The 14991-nt window shown below is 41.1% G+C and overlaps 1 protein-coding gene across 32 annotated transcripts in view; it reads right to left on the bottom strand.

Annotated features, from left to right (window-relative positions):
• KCNMA1 (potassium calcium-activated channel subfamily M alpha 1) overlaps window positions 1–14991 on the bottom strand; it is a 668230-nt gene that overhangs the window by 18629 nt on the left and 634610 nt on the right. For all 32 annotated transcript variants that reach the window (XR_013543877.1, XR_013543878.1, XM_072995024.2 and 29 more), the window contains 3 exons: window positions 12543–12673; window positions 4900–5094; window positions 2068–2186 (listed from right to left, as the gene is read on the bottom strand). Coding sequence is in view for 30 of the 32 variants with exons in the window: in XM_072995024.2 (XP_072851125.2) it covers window positions 2068–2186; window positions 4900–5094; window positions 12543–12673 (445 nt within the window). In the remaining 2 variants the exon portion in view is untranslated. The remainder of the gene's footprint in view (window positions 1–2067; window positions 2187–4899; window positions 5095–12542; window positions 12674–14991) is intronic.

The following is a 14991-nucleotide window of genomic DNA, read 5'->3' as shown; positions in this document are numbered from 1 at the left end:
GGTCAGGGTGGCAGCAGAAGCAGGTAGAGAGTGGAGGGGGACAGAGGCCAGGCCCATTGCTTCTTAGTATGCACAAAGGCAAGGGCCTGCATGCACATGTCCCCTCCTGGCTTCCAGCCAAGACTTGGGACTCGGACTCGAGGCCTGGGATTTGGGACTTGTTATCAAAGACTCGGGACTTGACTTGAGTGTTGCTACCAAAGACTTGGACTTGGGTCCAGACACTTACCAACATCCCTGATTAAAAAGACATGAAGGGGAGTAACTGCAGCTCTGTAGCAGCGTCTGTGCTTTGTCTGCAGTAGATCCTAGCATCAACCCCTAAAATCTTCGGGTAGGTCTGGAAAAATATATTGTCTGAACCCTGGAAAGCTGTCGGATGCAGTAGACCAAGGGTCTGGCTCAATATAACGCAGCTAGTTATATTTTTGAATGGTCGTAAAAGCAAACAATGGCTGAATATCATGCCAGTCCGTTTACTGCCACAACAAGCATTTGGCAGTTTGGCGCCCAGCCCCCTCTGGTGGGCACCCCATCACAAGCAGAGCCCAGAGGAAGAGGAGCAGGGAAGCTGGGAATGCTGCTATTGAAGGGGCACCCACCAGAGGGGGTGGGGTGCCGAACCACCAAACACGTTACCATGGTAAACAAACCAGGACAAACTGTCGAATCGGTTGTTTGTGCCCCGCTCTACTCGGAAGTCAGGAAATATGGGTTCCAACGCTGAGCAATTTTGCTGCTACTAAAATGCTTTTGCTCAGTGAAGATCACAGACTTTTATTTGTATTCTTTTGCTCTGGACTGCTTCTTAAATCTTCTTCTCTCTCTCTCTCTCTCTCTCTCTCTCTCTCTCTCTCTCTCTCTCTCTCTCTCTCTCTCTCTCTCGGTCTTACCATCAGTCCTCCCTGCTCCTTAATTTCCTTCCTTACCCAATTTCTCCTTCTCTCTACTCTAGGAATTTTCAACTTTTTCCTTATTTTTTAATCTGAAAACTGCAGAGAGAAAAGTCTTGGCCTTGCTCTGTAAGAAGAAATATATTAAAAGCAAAAGGGAATTGGATCTTACTTCTCTTTGTGGCTATTCACATTTTGTATTTGTTTCATTTACTTATACTATTTATACGCCATTTTCCTACCCAACAACACACACAAAGGAGTTACAGAATAAGTTAAAATGATACAAAGCTGCATTCATACACTAAAAGCATAAGACAAAACTATGCTAGGTAAATAACATCAACATAAAATAGCTCATACCTCTTTTAGGATGAAATCAAAGCAGCTTTTTCCTGCTTCTAGAAAAGGATAAATGGTGGGGGAGTGAACATCATTTCTAGTAAGGGAATACCAGAGTCTTGTCACCATCATTGGAAAGGCCAGTTTCTGGTCACCACTGACAGTGGCAGAACTCAGAGCCTTTCCCAAAGGTCTCACCAGCATATGAACAGGTTCATTGCAAAGAAGGTAACTGATTATTCAGATACCTGCAATGTTTGCCACTTTTGTTGGGAACTGGTGGTTGTTATTTTTGGTTTGATGTTCAGTGTTGGGAGAAGGGTGTGGGGAAGGGAAAGGTATGATTCTGTGCACTGAGCTTGTCCACAGATTCCTCACTCCTCAGAAGGTTGATGGAGTACTTTTGTTCCCCGAGTCGTGCTGTGGTCCTCTATGCACTTACTCAGAAGTACATCCATTGAACTCCGTGGAAGATTCATGTGCAGAACTGGGCTGCAGATGTACAAAATCTTCTACATTTCCAATTTAAGGCAAAGAGCCCAAGGACTGGGATTAGCAGTTCATAGCACCATGCCTTTGCTAACAAACATCTCCTTTTTCTTCACCATCGTCCCAAGAAAGAATGATTAGAAAATTGAACACTTGCATCTACATGGGGAAAACCTTTTGTTTCTTGTGACTAGAGTTTCTAATTATTTCTTGCATGGGCAAGAACGCCTCTGCTGCCAAGAGAGGGGCAGACACAGACACAGCAGTCTGTGGGCAGACTGTCAGGGTGATTAAAACATACTTAAAATAATGACCAGCCAAGAGACAAAAGTTCTGCACATACCTCTTGGTACATTGGCTAGGCGGGCTTTGATGGAAATCTCTCAATCGATATATTCCGAAGCAAAGCATATTGTATGTTTTCAGAGCTTTACAAAACAGATCTCCGTAACAACCGCCATCCTGGGAGACAAAGGGGAGAAAAAAACCAAACAAATAAAATTTAGAGGTGTTCCCCCCCACCTCAATTACCATAATGACATTGAAGGGGAGGGAGGTATTTTAAGTCAGTAGTTCTATGCCAAGGGGACCAGGTATGAGGCAATCTGTTGTTTACTTGTCACAAGTGAGAAACAATTAGTCAAGAGGATGTCTAATTTAAATGTTTAATCTTGAAACCAGCTAGTAAATGCGTGCATGGGAATGTGTGCAATCCCAGTGATTGTATTCCAGAAAAACAACCTGAAGTGGGAACAGTGAATGACTCTTATTTTAATTGAACATGCAAGCTTTGGGGCTAGAGAACAGCTATTCCACAAATTAAGAGCAATGTAGTCTGAACTACTGGCTGATTAAGAAGGTGTGACTTTTTCTTTTGTGCACCAGTCTTGGAAATTACTGTGTCATATGGCTTCGTTTATTTAACTATGTTGTCAATTTTCACCAAGATAGCTCAGATTTCACTGGGGAATAACACTTAGCAGGCAAGAATCTCCCCATTTTGTCCCTGGGAAAAAAAAAACAGAAATTAGAGGAAAGGAAGGAAAAACATGTTTATCTCAAATTGATGCTACCACCCATCAAGGTTCTCTTTTGTAACCAAGCCAGCAGTTGTGTCCCCTAACTTTCTCGTTTACGGGACACAACTAGCAACTGGCGTGACAGATACAGAAACTGGTTCAGGAGCATGATGAAACACACTCTCAGTTTCTTCTTCAACAGTAGAAGCAACAGCAGATCTGGGAGAGGGTTAATACATCCCACATTGCCTTCTAATTTTTTGGTAGTTGCCTGAGATGGTGACAATAATTGGTGATGGCAGATTCACATGTTGAAAGAATCACAAGACAGATTGCAAGCTTATGAAGTTGGAAGCCTATGAGTGGGAACAAACCATTAGAATTGGATATGCACTTTCCACAACACACTGGTTCATTAAATATATGCAGATTTTCCTATTTCCTTGAGTTTTTTCTCTACAAAATAAGCAAGGGGTGGAAGGAAGATCACATGGGTCAAACATGTGTGCATAAGGATGTGCAGTCATTTATCTGTTTACGTTTATTCCATTGACTTTTTATGACCTCTTCTTTTCCCATTTGTATGAACATGACTCTTACCATTTGATGACAGAAAGATGAATGTATGAAATGGTACCACTGAAAAACACTGCATTTCAGGTGATACAAAGCAGTATTTATACAGGTTTAGAGCCTTCTTGAAGCATACAGGCATGAGTCTAAAACTTTAAGTCTCTTTGAGGTGAAGTGGGATACATTTCAAACAGAAGATATGGCTTATATGAATGGAATAATCCTCCATAGAAAACTGGTATGTCAAGAGGACTCCCTACATACCTCATGCATTTTGGATCCATTTGCTATCTTTAGTAGGTACAACTTTCTGGTGCCTGTTTTAAATTACTTATTCATTGATTTGTCTTACCTGAAGAAAGTTTTTATTCTACTTTTCTTCATTATTCCTCCCCCCCACATAACATTTATGATAAAACCATAAAATATACATAATATGAGCACAATGAAATTAGTAACAACTGATGGCCAGCTAACAATTAATATAATAACAGCACAGTAACAGCAATAAACACAGAGCAGCAGTATATATGGGGGGTGGAACTAATCTCTAGTATGAACAGATGGGAAGATTGAGTACCTTCCCTACAATGCTGTGTTCTACCATGGTTATAAGTAGCTTTGTAGGGAAGGTTCTCCAGACTCAAAGATGCACCAGTGTAGTAATAGCTCAACTGCCCTTCTGCCAGCACAACCCTTTCGTGCTGGCTGATCTGACATCTGCTAGCTCAAGTGAATCTGCCCGCACAGTAGACACATTGGCTGAGACCAGCTGGAGAAGCCCTTTTGTCCTAGACTCACAGCTACTATGCTGGCACAAAGTTAGGATAGATACAGGGCAGTGCTGAATAACTGTCAGTAGCCATAAGCTGGGAGTAATTTGGATTCAGCAGAGTTTAGCTGACTTAGGGTCAACTTGGCAAGGCTTCAGCCATTGTGGATACCTAGGATTGCATGGCGTGTTATGCATTCCACATATAAAAAATTTCAGCATGGTCTTTGAAAGCAAAAGAAAATCTGAAATGAAATTCTTTCTTGTTTGTACTGACCACATTCAAAATACCATGGAGAATACTGTACCTTTTTTGTATTTGTCTGCAAGATGGGCCTGACCTCTAAGACATTTTTCAGAAAAAAAAGTATATTCACCACAAAGTCAATACTAATATGGCTGAACACGTAGGGATTCAAGCCCCTGACAAGTACAAGGTATGCAATCAGATCCCTGGACTTGAACAGACAGATCTGAGAATTTTGTTTTTTTCCCCTCACATTCTGTTAAAAAAAAGATATCTCGATGAATTTAAGGTGTGTGTGTGTGTTGTGGGGAGCAGGGATTGTACTGAAGTATCTTGGAAATTTCATGGCAGGAAATTAACTTCTCCAGCCATGACCAGTTCTGTATCCCTAGAGTGGTAATGGACACAGTCCTGAGGCACATGAATCACAAAGCTAGGGTAATACTGCCTTGAAAATCATATATCCTTGTGTATAATCGATCAAAGAGGAGACAAAGGCAGTTCAAGAATGGCTTTCTTCTATTCTCTCTCTCTCCCCCCCCCCCCCCCCGGTCATGGTCTTACCCCGAGGTCTGCAAAAGGCCCATCTAGCAAAGCCAGCTGAGCCACCCGGCATCTGTCCCTGTTCGCAAGTGTCTGTGGTGTGCTGTAGCCTCCCCTCAGCGCATTCTCCTCAGCAATCAGCGACTCCAGCTCCGGTGTGGCTCCTCCGGTTACCAAAGTACGGATCAGTGTGAGAATATTGTCATTGAAGTATGTCTGCAGAGATAAAAGAAAGCTCTTTAAGCAAACACCATTAAAGTCAGAAGTGAAGACATCCAAATTACAACTTTTCTGGGTTTCTGCTGTTTAAAGTTCTTTGCTGTCTCTTCAAATAATTTCCCATTGGAAGTGAAAAGACAGCAGCCCCCAATTACTCTATTTTCTTCTGTCCCATTAGGCTTCCACTCGATCCATCCTCCCCTCGCGCGCTTCCCCCGCCTTCCCCTCCACAAACCCCCAACTCAGGGCTGATTTTTATTAAAGAACAAAAATGTAAATCATTCATGTTTCCTATAATTGGTGTTAGTGGTGAAGCAATGACTGCCTTCCTTCTCATTGCCTTCATGTCTAATAACAGCCTTTAGGACATGTAATTGTAAAATCCAGACCACATTTAAAGCTTACAGTGGCTAGATTGCCTTTTTATACTTGTCACCAATCCATTGGGGAGCCGCCTCTGTGCTTCGGATGTCATTACTTATTACTGTGGCTGGACTCGAGCAGTCTTCCCGATGTACTGTACTAAACATCTTATTACGAGACTTGACAGTGTTCAGACACAAGCATGTATCAATTAAACATTCTGAGTTCATTCCAGATAAATGTATGATGAGTTTAGGGTCCTACTGGTCCTTTTAAAAAACTCTAGGGTATAGGGTAAGTGTAGTTTATTAGGGACGATTTACTCCACAGTGACATTTTGCCAGCATCAGTAGCTGCACTGGTCTGTCAGGCAAACAATGGACATTTTAAATATTAATTGGATGCCAACGGAAGGAAGCTAATTTTAAAAGTATGTACAGTGGTCTGGCTGAAAGACGCTCCAGTAAGTAGCCACAATTTATGACCCACTGAGTAACATAATAATACTAATACTACGGATATATGGGATCCTAAAGATACCTAATGATACCCACCCACCCACAAAGATGTTCTCCACTTTTCCTTCACGGTGACTGCTTTCCACCCTTGATAAATTTTGTTACCACTGGAAACACTTTTGCTTTCTACAGGTTTATCAGATAGAAAGGATCCTGCAGATTTCTTTAGTAGGCAACGTTTTGTTGGCAATTCTAATCTGCTTTCATTGGAGAAACCTTATGGATGTGCCATCACAGAAGACCAGCGACTGACCGGCAATCAGATCTCAAATTATTTGAAGCATTGCATGCAGTTGCCAGTATTATCATGGGCTGCAGTGATGTGACAGATAAGGATCAGTGTGTCCTCAGTGTGTATACAGTTCTGCTGACTTAAACTGAACTGCCACTTTGGTACCTACATCATTTGACTTCAACTGATATGTTGGCATACACGGCCATATGCAGATGCAGGGTGGGTCCTACAGGTGATGTTGCCATCATTTGCTTTCCTTTATGTGAGAGATGGAAGGAAAAAGACCTGGTCTACCCAGGCAGGAAAATGAGGTGACAACCTCATATGTTCAGAACAGAATACACAATTTTGGCATTACTGGTGAGTGATAACATTTTTCATAGTTCCTCATAGGAAAACATTGAAACAGTGTGACACCCACCCATCTAGCCACCCCATGTCTAAAGTGGAATATTACATCTGCTACATTGTGCCTCTACTGCCTTATTCCTTCTATTGTTGCATATGTAGATTGGGCCTAAGCAACCAGGAGGAGGAGGGATCTGATGTAACAAGAATAAGGCTACTTCTACTTGTATACTAACTAGATGGCACTTCAGCGGACGTAACCTTTTTCAACTCTGCATGAAAAATGCTACTAGCCCACATATCCTATAGAACTACAGTGGTGTCTCGCAAGACAATTGCCTTGCAGGACAATTAATCCACAAGATGATTGGTTTTTGCGCTTCACAAGATGATGTTTTCTATGGACGATTTTCGCAAGACGACAATTTTTCCCCATTGGAATGCATTAAATAGATTTCAATGCATTCCAATGGGGAACCGCATTTCACAAGACGATGTTTCCTATGGACGATTTTCGCAAGACGATTTTTCCCCCATTGGAACACATTAATTAGATTTCAATGCATTCCAATGGGAAACCACATTTCGCAAGACAATGTTTCCTATGGACGATTTTCGCAAGACAATTTCCCCCCCATTGGAACACATTAATTAGATTTCAATGCATTCCAATGGGAAACCGCATTTCGCAAGACGATGTTTTCACAAGATGACGTTTTTCGCGGAATGAATTAATATCATCTTGCGAGGCACCACCGTAATCACGGGAACCAACAAAAAGGAGAAAGCTGGAAGTTACAGTGTAGTTGTTTTTTAAAAAATGGGTCCCACCTTGTAAATTGGGGATGAAGGTAGGTTCTTAGGAAAGCACAACCCTGACTAGTGTTTTGACTCCTAAGGTTTGTTAATAAAACTAGAAGAAAGAAGAGCAGAATGTTTTTTGTCTCTAGGGCTTAATATGGAAGATACGTAGAATTCTGCTACAGGTACATGTCGCTCCGAACACACTGACTGCCACCCAATCCTTAAAAAAGCAGGAGCCTTGACTTTCTTTGCCCTTCTGGTCATACCAAAGCACCTGCGTCCACTCACAACCCTTGTATCTGATTTGCCTTTCAACAGGAAAGGATTACAGCTGGCATGAGAGAGATATCCCTGGTTTCCAAAATGTGATGCTTCCAGAGCTACATTGAATCTTTTTAACCCCTAAAGTCCATAAGACGCACCTCTCCATAAGACACACCAAATTTTTAGGAGAAGAAAACAGGGAAAAATAATCTGCTTTCTTCGTTCCATAATACACACAGACTTTCCACCCCCCTGTTTTGTGGAAAAAAGTGCGTCTTATAGTGCAAAAAATACGATACTTCTTACAAAGAAACATTTGGGCAAAAGTAGCTTGTGAAACTAGGGCAGAGGTTGGAATCCTTTATTTCTTTTCTTAAAAAATAAATAATTTGTTAATGTTACTTGTTATTTGAAGAGTAACACATTAGAAACATAATGCACTTTTTAGCTATGTTTTGTATTTTAAATTATGTTTATTTTTTAAAGGACATTTAAACATACATTTAAAAATGCAAGATCGCTTCCACAATGCCCCCACAATGTTTCAGAAGTAATGATACTGCTTACACTACGCAAGTATGTCATTTCAAGTTGTAGGGCCCTTCTAATCCCCAAAAGTTATTTGTTCAGGTAGCAAGCCAGCTTGTAATGCATTCTCCCCAATCTCTGAACTGCGGTGAAAAATGTTATACTTGCTTAAATTTCTTGTACACAGCTATTAATCTTTCAGCGTGAGTTAGGTATCAGGGTGTGGAGCCAGAGGCTGGGAGTTCAATTCCCCTCCCTCAGGTGCCTCCCAGAAGAGCCAGCCTGGGTGGCCTTGGGCAAGCTGCACAGTCCAAGGGTGACCCCAGAAGGAGGGAAGGGTAAACAACTTCTGAGTAATATGTACCAATAAGATCCTGAAACGGGCCACAATATGTCAGAATTGACTTGATGGCACACAATCATTATTACACAAGCACACACTTTGTTGCATCAACCCATCCTCTTGTTTGCTGCTGCAATGCAACTACATTTGAGAGGATGGGAATTAATATTTGGTCTTGGATTACTTACATTTATACACACAGAGAGAGGACTAAATCCTGAAATGTAAAATCTCATAGCTGCCCCAGAAACCCAATATTCCAAAAACTTTTCCTGTCCACGAAGTATTTGACCTGTCGCTATAATAATAAACCTACATGCTAATACTAAGTAGAAGACTATTTTCTGATCAGTAAGGAGGCGAAGGCCAACCTGAATCTGTCACTTCCTGTCAGAAAACAATCAGAATGAATTCTGAAGAAGAGGTAAGTTTCATACAGTCCTTTTTAGGGGAAGTCAGTCAGCTGATTCTTAACAGTGATAAGGTAGCAATCACTGGTAAAGACCTTTTAATTTCCAGTTTTGACTATTAATAATCTGATCATGTAAAGCTGCCACAGCCACTTCAGTATAAAAATGTGCAGTGAATGAGGGACAATAGAAATGCACAGCTATGGCTTATCCTGACCTAGGGGAAAGGCAGCTGTTTCTGAGCCCTGCATTTAAGCTTGCACTGCCACCTAGCATGCTCTTCTGAACTCCTTCGTGGTTCTTTTGAAAAACACATGTGTGGCATCTGCTTTCTTGGTACTCCACCACTATTTTTATTGTTATAATAATCACAAGATCTTACGTTTCACCATTTTTATGTCTTAAAATTAGGTTGCTGTTGTTTTTTCGGGTGTGTTTTGTTTTATTTTTTTGAAAAAAAGGTAGCTGAAAATTAACTATTCTTTTCAATACACTTTAATGGCATTTTTGCATCATTTCTAAAAAAACTACCTGTTTGCAAATAGTAACAAAGAGAAATGTTGGTAATTTTTAGGTATCAAAGGGGTCTCTGCCTGTATCAGCACAATTATGAATGTTACATGCATTCACTCCTCCACCCTTGTACAATGTTTGTTTTAAAGGAATGCTAAACATTCTATATTGAAGTAATTTTACTAGAACCAATAATATCACAAGGACTAAACACTCAACAGTGCAAAATGCTTCAAAAGGTATTATACTATAACTCTACCACACTGATTCATAGGGCGTTCTATATTATCATATAGTAACCAGAGAATGGTTTGTTGCTTGATAATGTTTCTCAACAGCAGGGAGTAAGATTTGGTTTTTCATTGCAGTTGTCCAGAAACATTTTTAAGAGACCTTAAAAGATTAATTGTGTTGCTTTTGGGTGATTGGCTAATTTTAAATACATTTCCATATTACAAAAATCTAAAAAAAGACACTTCTTTTTCAAAAACTGTAAAGCGAGAGATTGTTTCTTTTATATTTGAAAACTTATTTAATTTGATTCTTACTTTGTTCCCCACATATATTGCCTATGAAGTCTGACCTTGGCTACATTCTTCCATGTGCTTTTTGAGGCTTAGGGCCAGCCCTGCTGTTAAGCAGAGTGCAGTGGCTGCCCCAAGCAGCTGATCTTGTATATCATGAAAGGGCAGCGAAGTCTTTATTACTAGATGTATTATTTTCATTCTTTTACTGACATGAAAGGGAGAAGATGTTTCTGGGATTTTCTGATTCAGCTGCCAAAATAGCTTTACTAACCTTTGATACTATGCACATAGACTTGAGGAGATGCACATAGACACCATTTGCTGCTCCATCTTAAGCACCAAGCACCTTAGGCCAGTCTTGCCTTCTTCTCTTTCTTTTGCAAGGCTGCATTTTCTGCTGCCTGTTCTGATTCTTTACCTCAGTTAGTTTCTCGATAGTCACTTTAACCAACTACAGCTATGTGAGAATGTGTATAGAATCACAGTCTATGGACAGGAGAAGGCTTGCATTCTGAACAGGGGTCTGTAAGAGGGGAACTGTTCCCCCCAAATATTTCCCCTGACTGATGGCTAGGAGGAGCCCTATTGACACATGAATAAAACATTTGGATCCCAAACACAGCGGGGGGAGTGCACTAGCCCTGCTCACTTTGTTATTGTTTACAACATGCAAAAGTGGCAGTCTGAAAAGGGGGAGGCGGCGCTATCCATGAAGCCCTGAAAAAATTTATATTCGCAAAGGCTTGAAAACAATTGAAAACATTGTTGATGGAGCAGCCTCCCCTCTTCAGACTGGTGCTTTCACATGCTGAAAGTAAGCAACAGAAGAAGCAGGAAAGGTGTGCTCCCCTCATGGCATGTCGGCTCCAAATGTTTTCAAACCTAAGCATAGTGTTGTGCACCAACACCTTTCTCCCACATTGCAATATTTCTCCCATTATTGTGAGTCAGGAGTAGGAACAGGCAGGGTGCCCGGCATGTTGGGCTTTACAAAGAGCAGATACAAAACACCTCTATCTTAAATTGGTCTAAAAATCTGAAAAAGTTACAGAAGGCAACAGAGGAAGGAAAAATATGGGGGTATGGGAAAGCAGGAAAAGAACATTTGGTTTTTGTTTCATTTCATCCACATCTACAGTATTTGGCTTCCTTGCTTTATTTATTTCACATTTTATCCCAGACTTCCTTCTGCGGCTGTGCACACATAAAATCCCTGGGTAAGTGAAAATGTTTTGTGTTTAAGGAATAGCAGTGCAGATGCCAGTTGCACTTACACAGGGAAAACCAAAGAGGACCTCTCCTTTGTTGACATGTAATGTACCTGCAGTATTTGGAGAACAGCCTCCTTCGGGACTAAGTTATCAAAGGCTGCAGGAAATAGAGGGATAATGCAAACCTTTCATGGGAGAAAAGTTAGCTATGTGGAAGGACTTCCAGGACATAAAGGAGGCATGAAGACCTTGGATGGCTAAAGGTGGGTCATAAGAAGGGATGTGTTGTGATGGTCATTCAGAGCAATAAGGAGGGGCAAAGTCAGGAAGGGCTTTGAAGGTAAGGACAGGAAGCTTGCAGAGTGTGTGGAAGCAGACAGGGAGACAGTGAAAGTACATAAGGAGTGGAAACAGCAGTCAGAAAGATGAAGATGAGCAGAAGCATACTGTATGGATGAGAATAAATGGAGATGAGACAAGAGGAAATCAGAGAAGCCTGAAATAATTAGGTCAAAGGACAGCTGGGGCATGGACAAGAGCTCCTATTGAAGGGACAGAAGGCAATCCTGCAGGCTGCTATGCATGACAGTCTTTGTTCCCTGCCCAGGTTATATGTATTAACACTGAGATGAGAGATTGTACGGTGCCAGGTGATGCTGAGTTACCAGTGCAGGACAAATAGCATCTGCTCAGTATACAGACTTTGGTATTTGCAGTCATGCAAATAGCCATGCGCTAAGGGAGAGGAATTTAGTTAAATGGCATAAAGGTCCATGCCTTGCCTTTCTCCAAAAGTATTGCTTGTTTGTCCACTCTGGAAATCATTAGGAAGGGTTTTTTTAAAAAAATCACAGGTGGAGGATTATGTTACAACAATGGCCTAGATCCATTTGTTAATCCCAAATGGAAAGGAAACAAGTGATGACTTACTAACTCAAGATCTATGCAGGTTTCGTTGATTCAACACGTCTGCTCTAACTAGGACTAACCATTGGATTTAGGCCCAAAGGTTCTGTGGTACCTTAAAAGTGGATGTGTTTTGTCCACGAAAGCTTATGCCCAATAAAACATATGAATCTTTCTTGTTTATGCTACCATTGACTAACAGCTATGTCCCCCATCCTGGAGAAATTACTAGCGATTACGTTCTCATCCTCCTCATAGTTCTGACTCCACATCACCTGCTTGAGTTAAGGAGGATGCTCCTAAGGAAGAGGACATAGAGACAGAGTAAGAAAATCACACATAGGACACTGCATAGTTAAGGGTGAGAAGAAAGGTCTCCTTCAAAGTTGGTGATTAAAGGGCTGTGGAGCTATGATTGAAACTGCAGCTTTCCTTCTTCTGTACAAATAGGAAATTCAAAAATATGGGTGCTTACTGCGCTCATTAAGGAATCCAGCACGCTGACCGCAAATGCAGTTCCACATGCAAAAGGCTGTGTGAGATACAGTTCTGTATCAGGATCATCATCATCATCTTGGTCCAGAAACTGAACATTTGAATCATTCACTAAAAAAAGAAACAAAATAACACACAATTAAAAATACTGAACTCATTGCCAAAATGCCATATAAGATGATCTCTGTATGGTTTGCACAAAGAAGAAGAAAGTTTGTGGTGTGGGTCCAGAAGCAGAGGCATGTCCTGGAATGCTTCAGTGTTATTGAGCATGAAATTCAAACTCGTGTGAAATGTATCTTTTGTGGGTAGGAGACAGCAGTCATTATGAAAGCTGAATATTTGTGAAGCTACAGAACAACCTTCCCAACTGGGGAATTTATCGGTACCAACTGGAACGTAGGCATTATCCCAAGCACCTCGTTGGGGGCAGGGGAATGACTACAGGTTTCTCTTGCAGGTTAGAGATCTTGCAAAATACTCAGCTCAAAGGCAACCAAAGGTCTGACTTCCTGTAATTATCCTGGTGTGATGCATTGGAGGAACTCAATATGAAATTAAATGTCACCTCTAGAAGCAGAAGCAGTGCAACAAATGTGGAAACAAAAGGGCAGTTAAAGGAAAGGAGGTGTTGCTTTAAATCCTATTCTCTGTTCCTAATGACAGCAAGTTCCTGGTTGGATGGGATTCTCTTCCACAACAGACAGCATAGCCAATAGTCCTGACAAATAATGGCTATGCAGCATGTCTTCTAGGTAGCAGATACTTTATTATGAGTGCCTCTTTACAATGGGAAAATTTTGGCAACCTTCTGATATTGAGTAAGGATGGAAGAATCTCCAGAGTCAAGCTTATGGAGTTTCTACAATGTCCACCTCAAAGCTCATTGTAGTTCAGGTCTGATTTCTTTTCCTTATGGAGATACGTGTATATTTTAAAAATTGGGACACAGTTTGTCATATTGACTTTAACAGGTTTGTGTGCATTTCTGAATTATTTATACTTTTCTATTTATTTATTTATTTTATTTATTTATGTATTCCATTTATACCCCGCCTATCTGTTCATCGCGAACACTCTAGGCGGCTTACAACATTCTATGCACTGTTTTTTAAATAGCATGTATTTTCCAGAAGCATTTTTTGCTGAATCACATGGCAACTTGGTAAGAGTAGCTTTCCAACTCCAAATTGTGCTTATGGTCAATGTTGGGGCTGTAAACTGGGTAATCATTTAACTTTGTACTATTAAGTCAATCCTGATTTATGGATATCCTCATAGGATTTCTAGGTATAAATTTGGAATTACTTTACCAGCCCCTCCTTTTGGTGGCACTCTGGGACTGTGTCGCTTGCCCAAGGACACACAAGCAGCAGGACACATAAATCCATCAACCACATATGTTCCAGGTGACAGTAGCTGACCTTTCTCCTGAGGGGCACAGTGATGAACCCTAATTCCCAGTCTCTGGCTCTACAACCAACTAAGCCATACCTTCTCAAACTGAGGAACCCTATACCAATATGCAAATTCAACAATCATCTCAGCCTACTTTAATTTAGACTGGTCCTGTCTGTTCCTGCAGCTGTATTCCACTAGCAGCATGAGCAAAGGGCACTCTTTCAGCTGCTAGATGGCAACTTCTAGCATCCCTCACTGTGGGGTATGGAGGATGCAGTTGCAATCCAGCAATAGCTGGTATGCTCCACTTAATCTACCCCTGTGTTGCAGCCTGCAGTCAGAAATGGACATGTTTCCCTGTTGCCCTATAAAATAAAATCTGTCCTTCAAAAAAGGAAACTTACAATAGAGGAAAGTGTTCAAATTCAGCCTTCTCAGCAGCATTTCTGTGTATAAAATTCTCCTCTTCCAGAGGAGCATTCCATCATCTGAGCTTTGTCTACACTGTGAAATAGTACAGCCACTTGCCTGGAAATACCAAATGTTTGGAAGAAGATTTAGAACTATACCTCTTAGTTCTAATCCAGATATTGCTCCCAATGTACATATGGTCAGCATGACACCTGAAAGAGTGTCTTCTGGCTCTATACTTACAGGTGCTCTAGCACCAGTCTAGGATCAATAGTCACGTGGGCTACCCAGAATCACACACCTACATGCAAGCAGGCCATGCTCAATGAGTATACCAGCAAATGCAGTCCAAGGCATGACTTTTTAACATACAGAATGCATAGCTCTTTTCTCCTTTAACCACCAGCTACTGGTGCATAACTGTATATGTGAGAGAAAAACAGATCAGGATTGAGGCATGGACAGAAGAGGGCTTTAACATTTGCTTCCAACATCCCTTCCATAATCCGTAACCTTCTATTGGGGGCAGAAGAGGGATTCTAGTGAAGCTTATATCTTGGGTACATAGTTCATCTGGATCCTGATTCACCTCTTCCAATGCAAGCTATTGATTAAAA

Source organism: Pogona vitticeps, chromosome 3, assembly GCF_051106095.1.
Source record: "Pogona vitticeps strain Pit_001003342236 chromosome 3, PviZW2.1, whole genome shotgun sequence".
Lineage (NCBI taxonomy): Eukaryota > Metazoa > Chordata > Lepidosauria > Squamata > Agamidae > Pogona > Pogona vitticeps.
Note: the sequence above shows the minus strand (reverse complement) of the source record. Positions and strands in the feature narration are given on the sequence as shown.